The sequence below is a fragment of the Electrona antarctica genome (assembly GCF_951216825.1).
Source record: "Electrona antarctica genome assembly, chromosome: 11".
Classification (NCBI taxonomy): domain Eukaryota; kingdom Metazoa; phylum Chordata; class Actinopteri; order Myctophiformes; family Myctophidae; genus Electrona; species Electrona antarctica.
Genome location: NC_136792.1, coordinates 21,436,084 through 21,451,040, shown reverse-complemented (window position 1 = coordinate 21,451,040; position 14,957 = coordinate 21,436,084). Strand labels below are relative to the sequence as shown.

Sequence of the window (14,957 nt, the reverse complement as noted above, 5' to 3'; positions counted from 1 at the left end):
CAACGGAGCTGCGTCAGAATGAACACCGGAAATGGATTCGTTAGATGCATCATAATATTATGTAACCTGGTGGGCAAGGAATTTACTCTTAGTGATTAAAAATGTATGACTACGCCAACTTGATATGATGTTGGTATCAAGGAAATACAATGAATGACCTCTGTAAATCGGGTTCCCAATATGCACAAGTTCGCCAATGAGAGTTGAGACATGAGTTTCCCCCAAGCATATGGATGTTTTATTTAAGTTAGGTAGAACAATATTCAATAGGCTATATATATATATATATATATATATATATATATATATATATATATATATATATTTAAAACTATTAAATAACCAATTAAATATAATGATGTGGATTGTAATCGATTTCTAACATAAAACAAAACATTACAAAATAAATGGCTCAATTAATAAAACCAAACACTAAAATCAGTCTAAACAAAACAGCAGTGGTGACATCTATAAGGAAGTGAAAACAAAACATTTAGTACTAAGTACACTATAAAGTTAAACAAATAAATCATTGCAACAACAATTTGATATGTATATACCTATTTGAGTCTGTGTTCATTCACATTGGACCCTCTGGCACATGAGCTCATCACTTCCAGGCACATGAACTCACCCTGGGTAGGGTAGTAGTAACAAATAATTAAAATACTTATTTAGAAAACACTTATTTAGTACAATCTAAATAACATCTATCCATCATGTTACTCACCAAGGCAGGGACAGATCAAACACAATTAAAACATGATCTCAGGACCCACAGCCAACACCAAGAAACCTGTTTTGATTAATTGAACATGGTGGACCCTGTTGTAAACAAGTGTAATGCTTAATTGGGTCGTCCACTCACAGTTAACAGCCTTTGTATTGAGTTTGTGCTTGAAATGTACTGTAATTCTGCAAACTGTTAATAAAATTTTCAATCAATCAATCAAAAGTTTGCTAGACTGCAGGGCCTTTAAATAGTCAACACTGATTGACAAGGAAGTGGCAGGGCAGCCAGTCTACGGTGGCCCTTGAGGCTCAACTTTGCCTGGCTACACATATATAACACACACGCACTAAGCCCTCTTGATGAATTGAATAAACAGGAACACATTTTATTATTGTATTAGCCTACTGTACATCTGTACATTTTGCAGACTGTCAATCAATCAATCAATCAATCAATCAATCAATCAATCAATCAATCAATCAATCAAGCAATCAATCAAGCAATCAATCAATCAAACAAAGCAACACACTAAGCAACAAACAGAATCATAGCCCCAAAGGTCCAGCATGGCCTAAATATTCAGAAGATGTCAAGAAAAAAAAAAGGAAAAAAACACCCGCATGATATAGGCCTACCCTCAGTTTATCTAGTACAGGGGTGGGCAACTTTGATGATGGAGAGGGCCACTATATATTTCCACACTCACTCCAGCGGGCCACATTGCATATTACTTTACTGTCGTAGCAAAAAACGATCTACAAGCTCAAAACGTGTCTTGAGCTTGTAGATCAGCTATTTTTCTGAGATTTTAATACTAGTCATTAAGTTACATAATGTACATATAGACTTAGTAATTAAGTAATTAATATATCAGTATTCTGATATTAACCTGCGGGCCGCATTAAGTGAAGGTATGGGGGCTGCATGTTGATTGAATACTTTATTATCAGTTTGCAAAAAAACAACAAAAAACAAACAAACAAACAAACAAACAACAAAAGAGTATACAGTTGAATACAAACAATGCTGGCTTGAACCCAAGAAAGCACTATGGCTTGTCCTCATAGGCTATACTGAGTATAGGCTAATCTAAAGAGCTCTGTTGGAAGGGGACTTTTGGATGTCTATGATGCAATGAACAGTAACAAAGGCAAGCACATTTAATTATGCATTTTAATACTTTTGACGCCACTAGGCTACATTATGAATAACTAGCCTATTTCAAATATGGTGAAAATAGCAGATCTATAAGGTCAGATTGTGAGCTTGTTGGTTGTGAATTGACTATTGCGAAAAATGTGTTTGTGAAATTGGGTAGGCCGCCCTATATGGAACTTTTTTCCGCATTCTGAGATACTACAACGTTATCAGGTAGTCAGGGACATAATGCACCTTTTGCAACAAACTAAGGGTGACATCTAGTGGTTGAATGTTGTCTATTGCACTTTTAAGCCTTTTTGCAGAAGTAGGGGCTAAACCGATTATCTTAATTTCTTCTTCCAGTCATGCTGCCTTCAGTTATTATTAAGGGACCAAGCCCAAAGGGCCTATGGTCCCTTATTGTATTTGCCTGGATTTTTCTTCTCCTTTCTTCTTCTTCCGCCAAAAATAGCAGTTCTGGCTTAAACGTGTAGTCGGTTTTCGTGAAACTTGGCAATATGGTAGTAGGTGATGTCACAATTTGCCATTGACGCCAATGTTAAACAATGATTACCCTACCCTCGCCCTGGCAAGGAAAGCCCAGAAACATGACTGCATGCTACCACAACGACAGAAGCACTTCCATGCAGACTCAAGTAAGGCAGCACAAGAGATACTCCGTTCTATCCCTGAGGACATGTCTATCAATGCATGGCTGACAAGATCTTGGAAGCAGCAGTGGGAGACGGCCCCAAATCCATCAGTACATTCGGTACTCAGGGGATGCCATCACAGTTGAAGGCAATGGACCCTCCTGAACCACCACCTACCCACTGGGGTTAAATGCTTCAAATCATCAATGAAGTGGGGCTTGGCAAACACCCGCATAAGCCTGCCTCTTCGACGAATAGGACCATAGATGAGGGTATGCCTACTATGTGATGTTAAGCTGGACATCTGACATTACATCAGATCCTCTTGAGTAGCTTGAGTGATGGACCGTACCACTATTGGACGTATTGGATATGGTCCACAGTACATTTATACCACACAGTTAAAGTTAGGTTCCAATTTTGGGGTTTAGTAATACAAAAACTAAATGGGCTGATGATGATGATGATGATGATGATGATGATGAACATAATTATTCCTTCATACAGAAAATGCAGTGCATTCCATCAACAAAATCACATGAGCAGTACTTCACACACAATAATGCATATGAAACTAGAATAAGTGCCCTTCTGGACACAGGTCTCCACCAGGAGGATAATGTGTGCAAAATGTTTAGGAGTAATATAATGTTTTTTGTTTGTTTTCTTTTTTGCAACAATTTCTTCATTTTGTTGAGGAAATGCAAAGCCAGATCATTCATAGCATCTCTGAGGATAGAATTCTGGATGAGCAGGACATTTGCAGCATTTTGTACGAAACGAGCCACTCCTGAAAACTTTGGAAGGCAATCTTAGCCAATCAGTGTAGAATCAGAGAAATCCAACAGACTCGTCTTGATCATGTGTACCGATTTGCGTGAGATGAAATCTGTGCGACTAATATAAACAATGTGTTTTGCAGAAATCGGCCTCATGGTGGCGCTATAACCGGCAGATGTGGAGGGATGCAGGGAAAATGTTTTTCCATGGCCTCTAGGGAGTGTGCATACAAACTAAAGTTGTACACAGATCGATGCAAGTATAGGTAAAAACAGGAATTGATAGCGCAACCGTGAGGCTGATTAGGAAAGAAATTAGTGGCATGTCGTCCTCGGCCTAGTGGAAATGTGCGTGTATAATTTCACGGAAATTGCACACTGTGTTTGTGATTTGTGGCATTTTGTTCGAAACGGACCAATCATGTGAGCTTTGGAAGCCAATCTTAGCCAATCAGGATGGAAGATGGGAAATGGTGCAGATCCGTGTTAATACATATTGTGGACAGTTCTGAACCTTTTGTGTGGAAATTAGACAAGAAAACATGTTTAAACTATACTGTTTGACATGGGCGTCAATGGGGAAAAACTATTTTGGCATTTTTCAATGTTCCCCTACTTGGATTTCTTAGGACTTTTGATATGTTATTAGTGACATATTTATGAAACAAAAAAAGTTGAAAGAGTTTGTGTTGCAATTTGTTTGAGGTTAAACCCTATGCACAATAAGCGGGTCTGTTTGGGGTACGAACAGCTGCAATACCACTGGGTGACCTAAAGTGGCATTGTTGAGCAGCCTAAAAGGGCCATTCACATAGAAACACTATAAACTGCAGCCAGTCAGCTGTGTTGTTGAGCAGCCTGCACCACTCAGTTCAAACAGGTTTGATGTTTGATGCTCGCCCCTCCGATTTGATTGGCTAAGCAATGTAGGCATGTATTAACTAAGGACAAAAAGTGAGGACATAAAATTGAGGACGCCACAAGTGATTAGCCGCTGCTGAGATTGGCTTTGATTGATTGATTGATTGAAGAATTTATTAACAGTTTGCAGAATTACAGTACATTTCAAGCACAAACTCAATACAAAGGCTGTTAACTGTGAGTGGACGACCCAATTAAGCATTACACTTGTTTCCAATAGGGTCCACCTGTAGGGTGGCACACCTGTAGGGTGTGCCATTGGCTGAGCATCACATAACGAGTTTTTCATTTCAGAATTTTTAATGCCCGGAATGAGATGATGTATTCTACACAAATTGGCGAGCTAATTTGTGTAGCACCCCAGGGATAAAGAGGTTATAGCTATAACTTATATTACTAGGTTCTAGGCAGTATGGGTGAAAGACTCACATTGAGACTTCTGTTCCTTTGACACAGAACAGCTGCAGGCAATTTTATTACACAAACATAGGCTACATACACAAAAACATAGCCATGAACAGTCAGCCAATGCAGCTGGCCACACTGCATCCAAACGCTCCCTCTGCAGACTGTTGCTCACTGGGACAAGCTCGCCATCATATATAGGCCTCACTCACACCTTTCGATCTAGCATACAACATTGATGCATGCTAGATGTAAAGAAAGGGTTTGTTACATCTTGCCCCAATGCATTTCCAATGGAAGTCACATGGTTTGACACAACATTTGTGTTGTACTTTCGGCTGTGTTTCGACTGCCCCCCACCCCCTCATACAACACAAATGTTGTGTCAAACCATGTGACTCCCATTGGAAATGCATTGTGAGCTTGCCAGTCAATAAGTCTCATGCATCAGCTATACATCAATCTGTTGTCCATGTGTGAGTCAGGCCATAATACTCAGCATGGTTAGAAACCAGACTTCCACCAGGATCACAAAAAAAAACAATTGGAGTTCTCAGCAATATAAGAACACGGTAAAACTCCACAGGAACCGGGCTCTCACAAGCTAGCCTGGTTAATAAACCAGACCGAATCAGCCGTTGGCAAAAAAAAGTTGCCTACCATACCGCGACAGTGTTGTGTGATATTAGTCTGGCTTATTAGCCAGGCTACTCACAAGCAGCACTTGGTGCTTGCACAACTACTTTTCTGCAACTCTGCAGAGTTGCAGAAAAATAGTTGAAATCTAAAACATGTTTTAGATTTTAGAAATCTAAAACATCTTTTAGATTTGACAAGAAATGTAGTTTATTTCTTTGTTTATCAAAAACGAGCAGGAGCTCTCTCTGTCAGCTTCAATCTAGGCTGGATCAGTGAAGACTGAATGGAGTGAAAAACGCAGATGCCCTCTACTGGTCAACATGTGAATTGGTGTTGAATTACATACGGCTAATCTTCTAGTGACAGTAACATGCATTTGAGACACCATAAAAAGACAGTATATTCAGTGATTTGACTTAATCTAAATATCACTTATTTTTTCTTTTTTTCTGGATAATCCTCCCTACTATAGAGTGTGCTGACCATATAAGGAGTTCCTCCCTGTCCCCAGTGAGCCCCTGGGGTCAAAAAAACCTAGTTTCAGTTTTGGTGGCGGGTGGCAAAGCCTTCATCCAATCAGGATGAGAGGGGCCTTCCTCCAATCATGATCGAGTGGGGTGCACATGCTGTTGGCCTGTTGCACTTCCCCCCACTGTAGACCGTGCATGTGCACATTTTGTTACCGGGGCGGACTGGGTGGTTCTCCAAATCACTCAAATCACTGAATGCTCCTTAGAATTAGTGACACCATATTCCATATGGGTTACACTAATAATACCTGTTGTCAGCACCCGTTTTAACTATCTGTCTGTGTCCCTTTTGTGTCCATACTGTATAATGGAGATCTCTGTATCTGTCTGTCTGCCTGTGTCTGAAGAGTGCAAAATAACTGTGAAAAGTGGACTGGTAATCAATTGGCAGGTGTGGGGTTGCCATGGCAATCAATTGGCTGCGGCAGAGGCTGGAAATTGCACAGGTGAGGGGACTTGGGCTCATTAGGTCCACTGGCAGAGCCTGACCAGAGCCTTTTGTGGTGTTTCTGGACAACAGTGTATGCCACCGACTCAAGGCCGGGCACTGCACCCCTGTGGGGGTGTGGAACGTGTGTGTCAAATTTGAAGTCGGTGGGACAAACGTTTCTCGAGTTAAGTGCATTACAACCGTACACACACGCACACATACACTAGACCTGTACGTGCCCGTCGCAGTCGGCCACCGGCCTACTTGGGAACGATGCAACTCGGGAACCTAATGATATACATTGTCATAGCACCCATAGTCAATCGGTTGTCCCACATGGAGATCTGTGTATGTGTGTGAAGACTGCAAACTGAAGAGTGTACTTGGAAATCAATTCGGCCCACTGGCAGAGCCTGATTGGTTGAGCCTTATTGACTGAGGCAGAGGCTGGAAATTCCACAGGTGAAAGGAGTTGGCCTCATTAGGCCCACTGGCAGAGCCTGGTCCAGGTAAAGGAGTTGGCCTCATTAGGCCCACTGGCAGAGCCTGACCAGAGCCTTTTGTGGTGGTTCTGGAGAACCATGGGTCCGACTGACTCGATACCTGGCACTGCACTCCCCGTGGGGGTGTGGAACGCGTGTGTCGAATATGAAGTCGGTGGGTCAAACGGTTCTCGAGTTACGTGCATTACAACCGTACGCACACACGCACGCAGAGACGTGGCGCATTATATAGTAGATTAGATTATTGGACTGGTGCCCTTTGGGTGCCGGCCTATAGGGCCATGCAAGGCTGTTATTTGATGTACTCGTACCCATGGTCAGCTATATACACACATCACACTACCATAGAAAGCGCTCTCCTTCAGCTATTAGTGTAGATTTTTGTTTTACACAAACATTAAATTCCCATTGACAATGAAAAGAGAATTCTACGTCATAGTGTCTGATCAAATCGGCTTATTTTTGTCCTACAAAAATATTAAATTATCATTGACATTGAATGGAGAATTTTACATCAGTGTCTGAGCAAATCGGCTTATTTTTGTCCTACACAAAGATTATATTACCATTGACAATGAACAGAGAATTTTACATCATAGTGTATGAACAAATCGGCTTAGTGTCTATTCTTGTCCTACACAATTTTACATTAGTGTCTGAGCAAATATACATGTTACATCATGATGTACGATGACAAGAGCGCTCCTCACTTCACACGGGTGTGATTTTTGTTAGTTATTTTAGTTTTTCAAACTCAACATAAACAACCAAAAGTAGGTGGAGACGAGGTCGGAACAAGGAGGTAGGAGCCTGCTGGTTGGTCAATCGGGCACCAATTAGAAGGCTGCATCTAATGCATCCTCTATTGCATCCTCCTCTTCGGGGTGGTAAGGCTCGTCAACCTCATCTTCTGTTTCGTCATTTCCCTCTTCCCGGATCTTGCCCTCGTCCTTCATCCTCTCCAGGTAGGCATCGTGCTGGTGGTCATCGTCAGAGTCACTGTACCTAGTGTCATTGTTACCCTTCATGCTCTCTTTGAAGCCTCTGTTTTTGATGTTGAGTTTCTTGCCGTTGACAAAGTCAAACAGTTTCCCGTATTCTTCTTTCTCGATGCTGCTGAAGGTGTACTCGTTCCCCTGCTTGGTCTCCACCTCAAAGTCAAAGAACCGGGTGGTGGTGGTGCCTCGGGCGAAGTTGACAAAGGAGATCTCGTCAAAGCGCAGGTGCACCGGAGGCCTATACATGTAGATGAAACCTCTCTCCAGGGGATACAGGAGGCCAGAGGAGCCCTTGTAGGAGCAGGTGATGCACTGGGCACCTGAGTGGCCATTGAAGTTTCCAGGCAAAGTGATCTTGGAGTTAACCAGGGCCTTCATCACCTTGCTGACTAGCTCGTACAGAGGGCCTGACATGTTCTTACTGAGCTTGCCCTCAAACCGACGCTGCACATCCTCCTCGCTCATGTTGAGGGTGAGGCTGTTGTCTTCCTCCTTGGAAAAGAGAAGGGTGAGGAACTGGTAGCGAGTCTGGCCCACCTTGATGGGAGGGTCAAGACTGATCACAAAGAACATGTGCCTCTGGTCCTTGTGCGGAAGCAGGAAGAGACGCAGCATTGTGGTGTAGAGAATCTTGAAGTCAAATGTCTTACCGTGGAGGTGAAGGAATGTTGGATAGATAAGGATGTCATACCTTCCTCTGGGCGTGAGACACTGCAGCTCTTTGAAGATACATAGGGAATCTCCTGTGGCCTGGATGACATCAGCCTTGGACAGCACACTCTTGGCAAACACTTCCACGGGATCCTGTCCCTCATCCACCTGACCGGGGGGGACATAGAACCGGACCTCCATGAGGGAAACCTCTGCATCGTCATTCTGGTGGAACTCCAGGTTGACCTCGTTCTTGCCCGTAGTACACTGGGACACGTTGGAAAGTGGGATCTCGAATACAGTGTTGTCGTCGATGTCGAATGACAACATTGGCCCTGACTGATTGGCGGTACCCCAGTTCCAGCCCTTGACACACATGTCCTTCTCTGTCAGCTCCACCTTGTAGTTGGCCTTAAAGAAGTCAGAGATCCTCTCAAGGTCTGTGTCCCTAAAGCCGTCGTATTTATAGACATGTCCAGTGCTGGTTGATAGTTTGATGCCATGTCCCAAACACACATGTCTCCACTGGGCCACGCTGAGCTCCCCAGCTGGGATGTTGTCCAGCTTGCCTGTCTTGCTGTTCTTGTATGCAATGTTCTGCTTGCTGAAACGCAGGCACCCATCATTCCAGAAGCCTTTGACTTCCTGATGAATCCCATTAAACTCCAATGTGTCTCCCATCTCATTCACAGTTGATGACTGATGCTCTCATTGTGACCTTAGGAGACCTGACCTACTTCACATAAGCAAGAGTTAACACACATATGGCAGAATCTCTGCTTCTTATGGTCTAAGCCTCCATTGTGACGTATTACCCATATGTCACTGGCGCCTCCATCCACCTTATACCATATATGGTAAACCAATAAAACCATGATCACATGTTAACCATATAACACTTGAGAAGTGAGGGGCACAATATGTATTTATATTGACTCACATGATGTCACATGACGTTTACTGCTATAAAACAAACATTAAAAGTAGACTTGGCTGCCATATGACGTAATTTCAAAAGTCAGACAGAGGGAATAGCACCCCTCAAAAAACAGGTGGTGGGTCCTGCAGTGTCATGAAATAAACGTTGCGTTTTGGACATATTGGGAGATGTCCAACCTGTGTTTTTGGTTAATTTTGCTGACAACACGACAGTCGAAGAAGATATCTGTATCTGCCAGTGCATGTCCCTTTATGTCAGGTCATTATACAGTATACCCATATATTGGAATGTCCATATAGAGCATGGGGTTCCCAACCTTTCTGTTATCACGGACCGGCTGACAGTTCCCCCAAAAAATTGCAGACCAGCATGGTTTATTACTTCACCTGGGTTAGCCTACTGTACATCTTTTGATAGTTGTAGGCCTACTTGAATGTTCACATGAAATAATTATCCCGTTTAGTGTTTCATTAGCACAATCGGGACAAAATAGGAGTAAAAGAGTAAAAGCAGCCATGTCTTTCTGGCACCCCAGAGCTTCTATTTTGAAGGAATCTACACTGATTGTGTTAAACGATGCAGTCTACCATTCAATGTCAATGGAAGCCAGCAACGTGAAGCTACGAAGCAGCTATGACACGTGAAGCTGCCGCAAATTATGCTGTGATCCGTTTTTGCATCGTTTCATCTTCCATGATGAGATTAGGCAACACACTTCATATTTGGGCATGCCTGACACAGAACTCCATATATAGAAATAAAGGGACACAAAGAGACAGATGCAGAAATCTCCATATATGGGCATAAAAGGGACACAGACAGATGGGTGGAACGGGTACTCTGACACGGGTACAATGGGTATTGCATAGCCGGGTGGGGCATGGATCTCCATCTTCCATCGTTATACCACTCGATGCTCAGTCTACAGACGGGCAACTGTCTACTGGAATAAATAAATAAATACAAAACTAGGAAAAGTAGCAAAAAGTGTGTTTCGAAAGAAAGCGCAAAATGGAGGAAAATGTAATCTGGCAAAAGTGGCCAGGGCCTACAGTATATGGAGGGTGAGAAACCAAGGAATACAAGGACAAATATTTGTATTGTATGAGCTATGGTTCAAGGACTTATTGGCCAAAATATTAGGCGGGCTGTTGTACCACCATGAGGCCGATGTGAAAGATTTGGGGTGGAGGTTCTTCCTTGGCCAACTGTGAGTGTGTGATACATAAATAAATATATGTATTGATTATTCAATATCAGTAATTAGTGAATTTTGATAACTCATAATGAAGGGCCACTTGACATCACCAGATATAACCATTTACCAGAAATACTCCAACCTTTGTACCACATATATTTACCAATATGTACATAAACCTTTAACTTTACTGTTTAAAGTTAACCATAATATGATTCAGAGTATGAATACCTTTTTAGCAAAATTATATACTTTTTAGAAAGACCTTGTAAAAATACTTAGGGCTCAATTTTCATCCATGCTAAACCCCTTATCCATAAACTACTTTGCCTTTTGTTTTACTATTTTGAAAAACATTTTTCAATATTTAAAATAGCCTAATATCTACGAGCTCACAACGTGTCGATGTAGATTGGCTATTTTAACTATTCAAAAATGTTTTTCAAAATAGTAAAAAAAAGGAAAAGTAGTTTAGGGATAAGGGGTTTAGCATGGATGAATAATATAGAGCCCTTAATATCTTAAAAAGAATTGGAGAAGAAACTAGAATTGAGTCCAGGCAGGTTTCATAGAATGGAGGTGTAAAGTTAGCAGAGTGGTCAAGGCTCTAAAAAGTTAACAATTCCCAAGATGCAGGTTTTTGTATTTAATTTACCTCCAGTGCAGGTTGTGTAGCCCAGGCAAAATAATAGTTCACAATAAATAAAACTGACCAAAACAACACTCCAAATTTCAGAACTGAATAAACACTTGACAACTAAAGAAAATGAAACAAAACAGTAACTTAAGAAACTAAACAGGGAAAACATTTAAATACAAAGACCCTGGTAGTGGTAGCTCTCCCCTGGATGTTGTCACTCTAGCCTCAAGCAAGGACTGAAGTCACTGAACCCCTGCCTTCTTCTTCTTCGTGGGGTTTTATGGCGGTTGGCATCCAAATAGTTGCATTACCGCCCCCTTCTGTTACTCTCACTTTTCTCACTTACAGTCTATCCCATAAACCAGTTTCTTTAATACATCTGATCACCGTGCCTCTCCCTGTGTTATCCTCTGCTGCATCAATTAACTTATTAAAAGTGATTTCTTCAACTCCCACTCCCCTCAGCTCTTCCACCATACTCTCTCTTTCTCTCTGGCACTGTCTACAGTCCATAATGGCATGCACCACCGACTCCTCCTCCTGGCAGTGTTGAACCCCCCCCCCCTGCCTTCACCTGTAGCACCTGTTTTAAGCAGGTAAGGCAAACCATCACCTGATTGCTAATTGGTAACTCTTATAACATAACCAAGGCTAACTAAGGCCCATAAGTTACTTTACACAATTGCATCAGGAATTATAATATCAAAGTTAAATATATTCCATAAAGAATGATAATTACAGTATAAACACAACATGCACCCCTCCTCCTCTACAGTGCTTGGTTCATTCCAATCAACAGGATTGCCAGCACTGCAGAGGAGAGACACGTGACCCAAAGATTATTCATTTATAAAGATGGGCAATCTTCATTGGAGCCACTAGAGGCAAAATGGTACACAATGGCCTACAAATGGAGCACTTGATGGAGGGGAACTGGTCGGGATAGAGGGTATGCACATGCAATGTGAATGGCAAATCGAGTGGCAAAGTGAGTGGCAAAGTGAGTGACAAAGTGAGTTTAATGTCGTTTATCATCGTTTAATGCAATCAAATACAACTTTTCTGTTCGGATGTATGGGCTATCAATGCCAGAAAGTATAGTTTTTTGCCACTCAGTAGGCGTTCCTGCAAAATCTCGGGTTTAATGATGATGTCACGTGCATACCCTCATATAACGTGTTCCTTCCACACCCTACGTCCTGCCGGGGAAACTCCCCAATGTCAGGTGAAAAGAAGAAGCTTGGACTCCTCATGCATATAAGGAAGCATGAGGTCTGTCCGCTGCCCCCCCATGTTGGCAGAGGAAGTGTAGCGCCCAGGATTACATTAGATAATTGACACTGGCTGAAAAAATGGGTTGCAAAATCGTGGGAGTCGTGTCCATTAATTTCACGTTATAATATTCACATATTCACATATTCTCATCTTAAATATGGGGCCAGAGCCCCCTATGTGTCGTCCGTCAAATTGCAGATGGACAGAGAGACTCTTCCGGACTCCTCTCAAATCTCGCGAGAGTTTGTTGCTGCGATAACAAAGTAGATGTTCTCCTGATTTGTCTCGCTAAAAGAAGTCATTTTAGTATGAATATCTTGTAAATGAGTCATTCCACGAAACCTTTTTTTGAAAATTTGACCGAAAGGTTTTACTTTTCTGAATAGCCCACAATATTAAGGACATCTTTAGCTATCAGAAAAACATAATTTCCCATATCAGGCATTCAATTAATATTTTTTATGTATTTCTATATAGAATAATATAATAACGGGGTTGAAAATGAAAACGGGGTTGTGTCAACCCCGTTATTCACAGGGTTGTGAAGATGGCCACTACTCTACCTTTGGTGATTAAGAGGAGACCACATAGCATGCATGTGATTAAGAAATCAGATATATTGTTGAAATAACAAACATAATTTTCACAAATAATTGTTTTCTATCTTTATTCCATGTAACGGAGTTGAGCTGTTATGCTTTACGACCACATGTGAGAGTATAAATTACTCTAAAACATTGTAAAATAAGGCGTGAAATTTCCTCTTTCTGTAGCATGTTGTTCAGAAGACTTGTAGAATGCCACTTCCTGTTGGTCACTAAAGGGCCAGTTAATTATTGTTATGGAGGGGAGAATGACTTGTGTAACGGGGTTGAGTGCGATTATGGGACAGAGCTATATAATGCTATTTTAATGATTAATCATCTATTTATTCAAAAACTAAACATGACCAGCAATAAAGCACTGATAGTTATATGTGAATGGCATAATTTATGGATTTTTGTACATTTGTAATAGTCATACAGTATCTCTCAAGTCCACTTTCATCGAAGGCCATTGGGGACATGAAAAAATTGACAAAATAGGGGGTGTCTACTGAAAGAAAGCAAGATAATTTCTGATATGAAGATAAAATCCATGTAATCTTTACACAATATTAAAGGGAACATTTAAATTGATGAAAAAAGCTTTTAAAAATACATTTTGGTGACTCAATTGATGAAATACACCTTAAAAGGTAAGAGGGACTGCACAGGGCCCTGCAAGCTGCAGGACAGTCTGCATCATTTCAGTGTATACCCAGATATTGTAGGCTATTATTATACCACCTGTAATCCTTGTTGCCCCCCCATACAAAATGTGTTTATACTATATATAAAATATATAATAAAATAAAATAAACTAATAATAATAAAAATAGGAAATTGCACCTAGTTACCACCTTGCTGGCAACATGGCTGCGGTGTGCATAAGGTCAATTGCAGGCAGTGGCCAGTGCCATTGGCTACTGTGTGTGAAGACTAAGAGGTGTGTATATTGTCCTCTGGGATGCAAGGTTCCACTTCACTTGAGTGTACTCCTCTTATCAAAACCCCTGTTTTAGAAAATGTATACATTAAAGTCTGGGGGGGTCCCTGACTCCCTGGCACAAAACATTTTCAGATAGGGGTTTGTTCTACAATTAGATTACTCTCTTGCATAGCCCTAGTTTTAGTAATAGTAATAAAAGTAATAGTAATAACACTGTACATACAATTTATATAACGCTTAAAAACAACTTCATTAGGATAAAACTATAGTTAAAAAGGTACAAAAAATAATGTATTATTTATTTGTATTCATTTTTTAAGATATGTCCTCCAGTAGAATGTTAACAACACACATGGTGGGTATTCAAGGAAAGAAACATCCAAACATGCTTCTAAAGACAGTCCTCTCTGAAAAAATACTTCCATATGAAAATAAACTCCAAATACAAATCATTTAGCTATAGTATAGGCTGCGTGCGTGCGTGCGTGCGTGCGTTCAATCTGTTCATGTTTTGGCCTCCAACATCTCCAGCAGTAGTTTGTGTATTGGGACATGGTGTTGGTGGTGCAGGCGGAGCAGAGTGACTGCGGCGAGGTCAGCCGTCTGACGGAGCAGCGGGAGGCTCATGAGCAGACGGCCGGCTCGATGCGGATCACGCCGGTGCTGCTGGGACTCGTAGTCCTGAAGGGCTTCATGGAGGCCATCACGGAACCACTGGACCGAGTCTACACCGTCTACTGGCTCTGCATCTACAGCAGAGACAGGGACAGGGAGGGTGGGTCAAACAAAGACATGGACAAATGGACAGAAATAGAAACATACGGTAGGGGAGGCAGAGACAGTCGAGGTCAGTATCTCTCTCACGCACGCACGCACGCACGCACGCACGCACAGTCGCACACACAGCTGCATCATTTCAGTTTGCTGGAAGAGGAGACGTATATTGATCACAGAGGAGAGCATTATTGATATTGATTGATGTCTGGGAACTG

The 14,957-nt window shown here is 41.6% G+C and overlaps 2 protein-coding genes across 2 annotated transcripts in view; both read right to left on the bottom strand.

Moving 5' to 3' along the window:
- Positions 1-7,569: 7,569 nt before the first annotated feature.
- LOC306932043 (FACT complex subunit SSRP1-like) lies at positions 7,570-9,063 on the bottom strand (the record flags this gene model as incomplete). The annotated part of the gene is made up of 1 exon (XM_079513748.1): positions 7,570-9,063. The coding sequence occupies one exon, from the start codon at positions 9,061-9,063 to the stop codon at positions 7,570-7,572; it is 1,494 nt and encodes a 497-aa protein (XP_079369874.1).
- Positions 9,064-14,325: 5,262 nt separating this feature from the next.
- Positions 14,326-14,957, bottom strand: part of LOC306932041 (estrogen-related receptor gamma-like) — a gene marked incomplete at its 5' end in the record, with an annotated part of 10,118 nt that continues 9,486 nt past the window's right edge. The window contains one exon of the mRNA XM_079513746.1: positions 14,326-14,714. Coding sequence (XP_079369872.1) covers positions 14,470-14,714 — 245 coding nt within the window. The 3' untranslated portion in view covers positions 14,326-14,469. The remainder of the gene's footprint in view (positions 14,715-14,957) is intronic.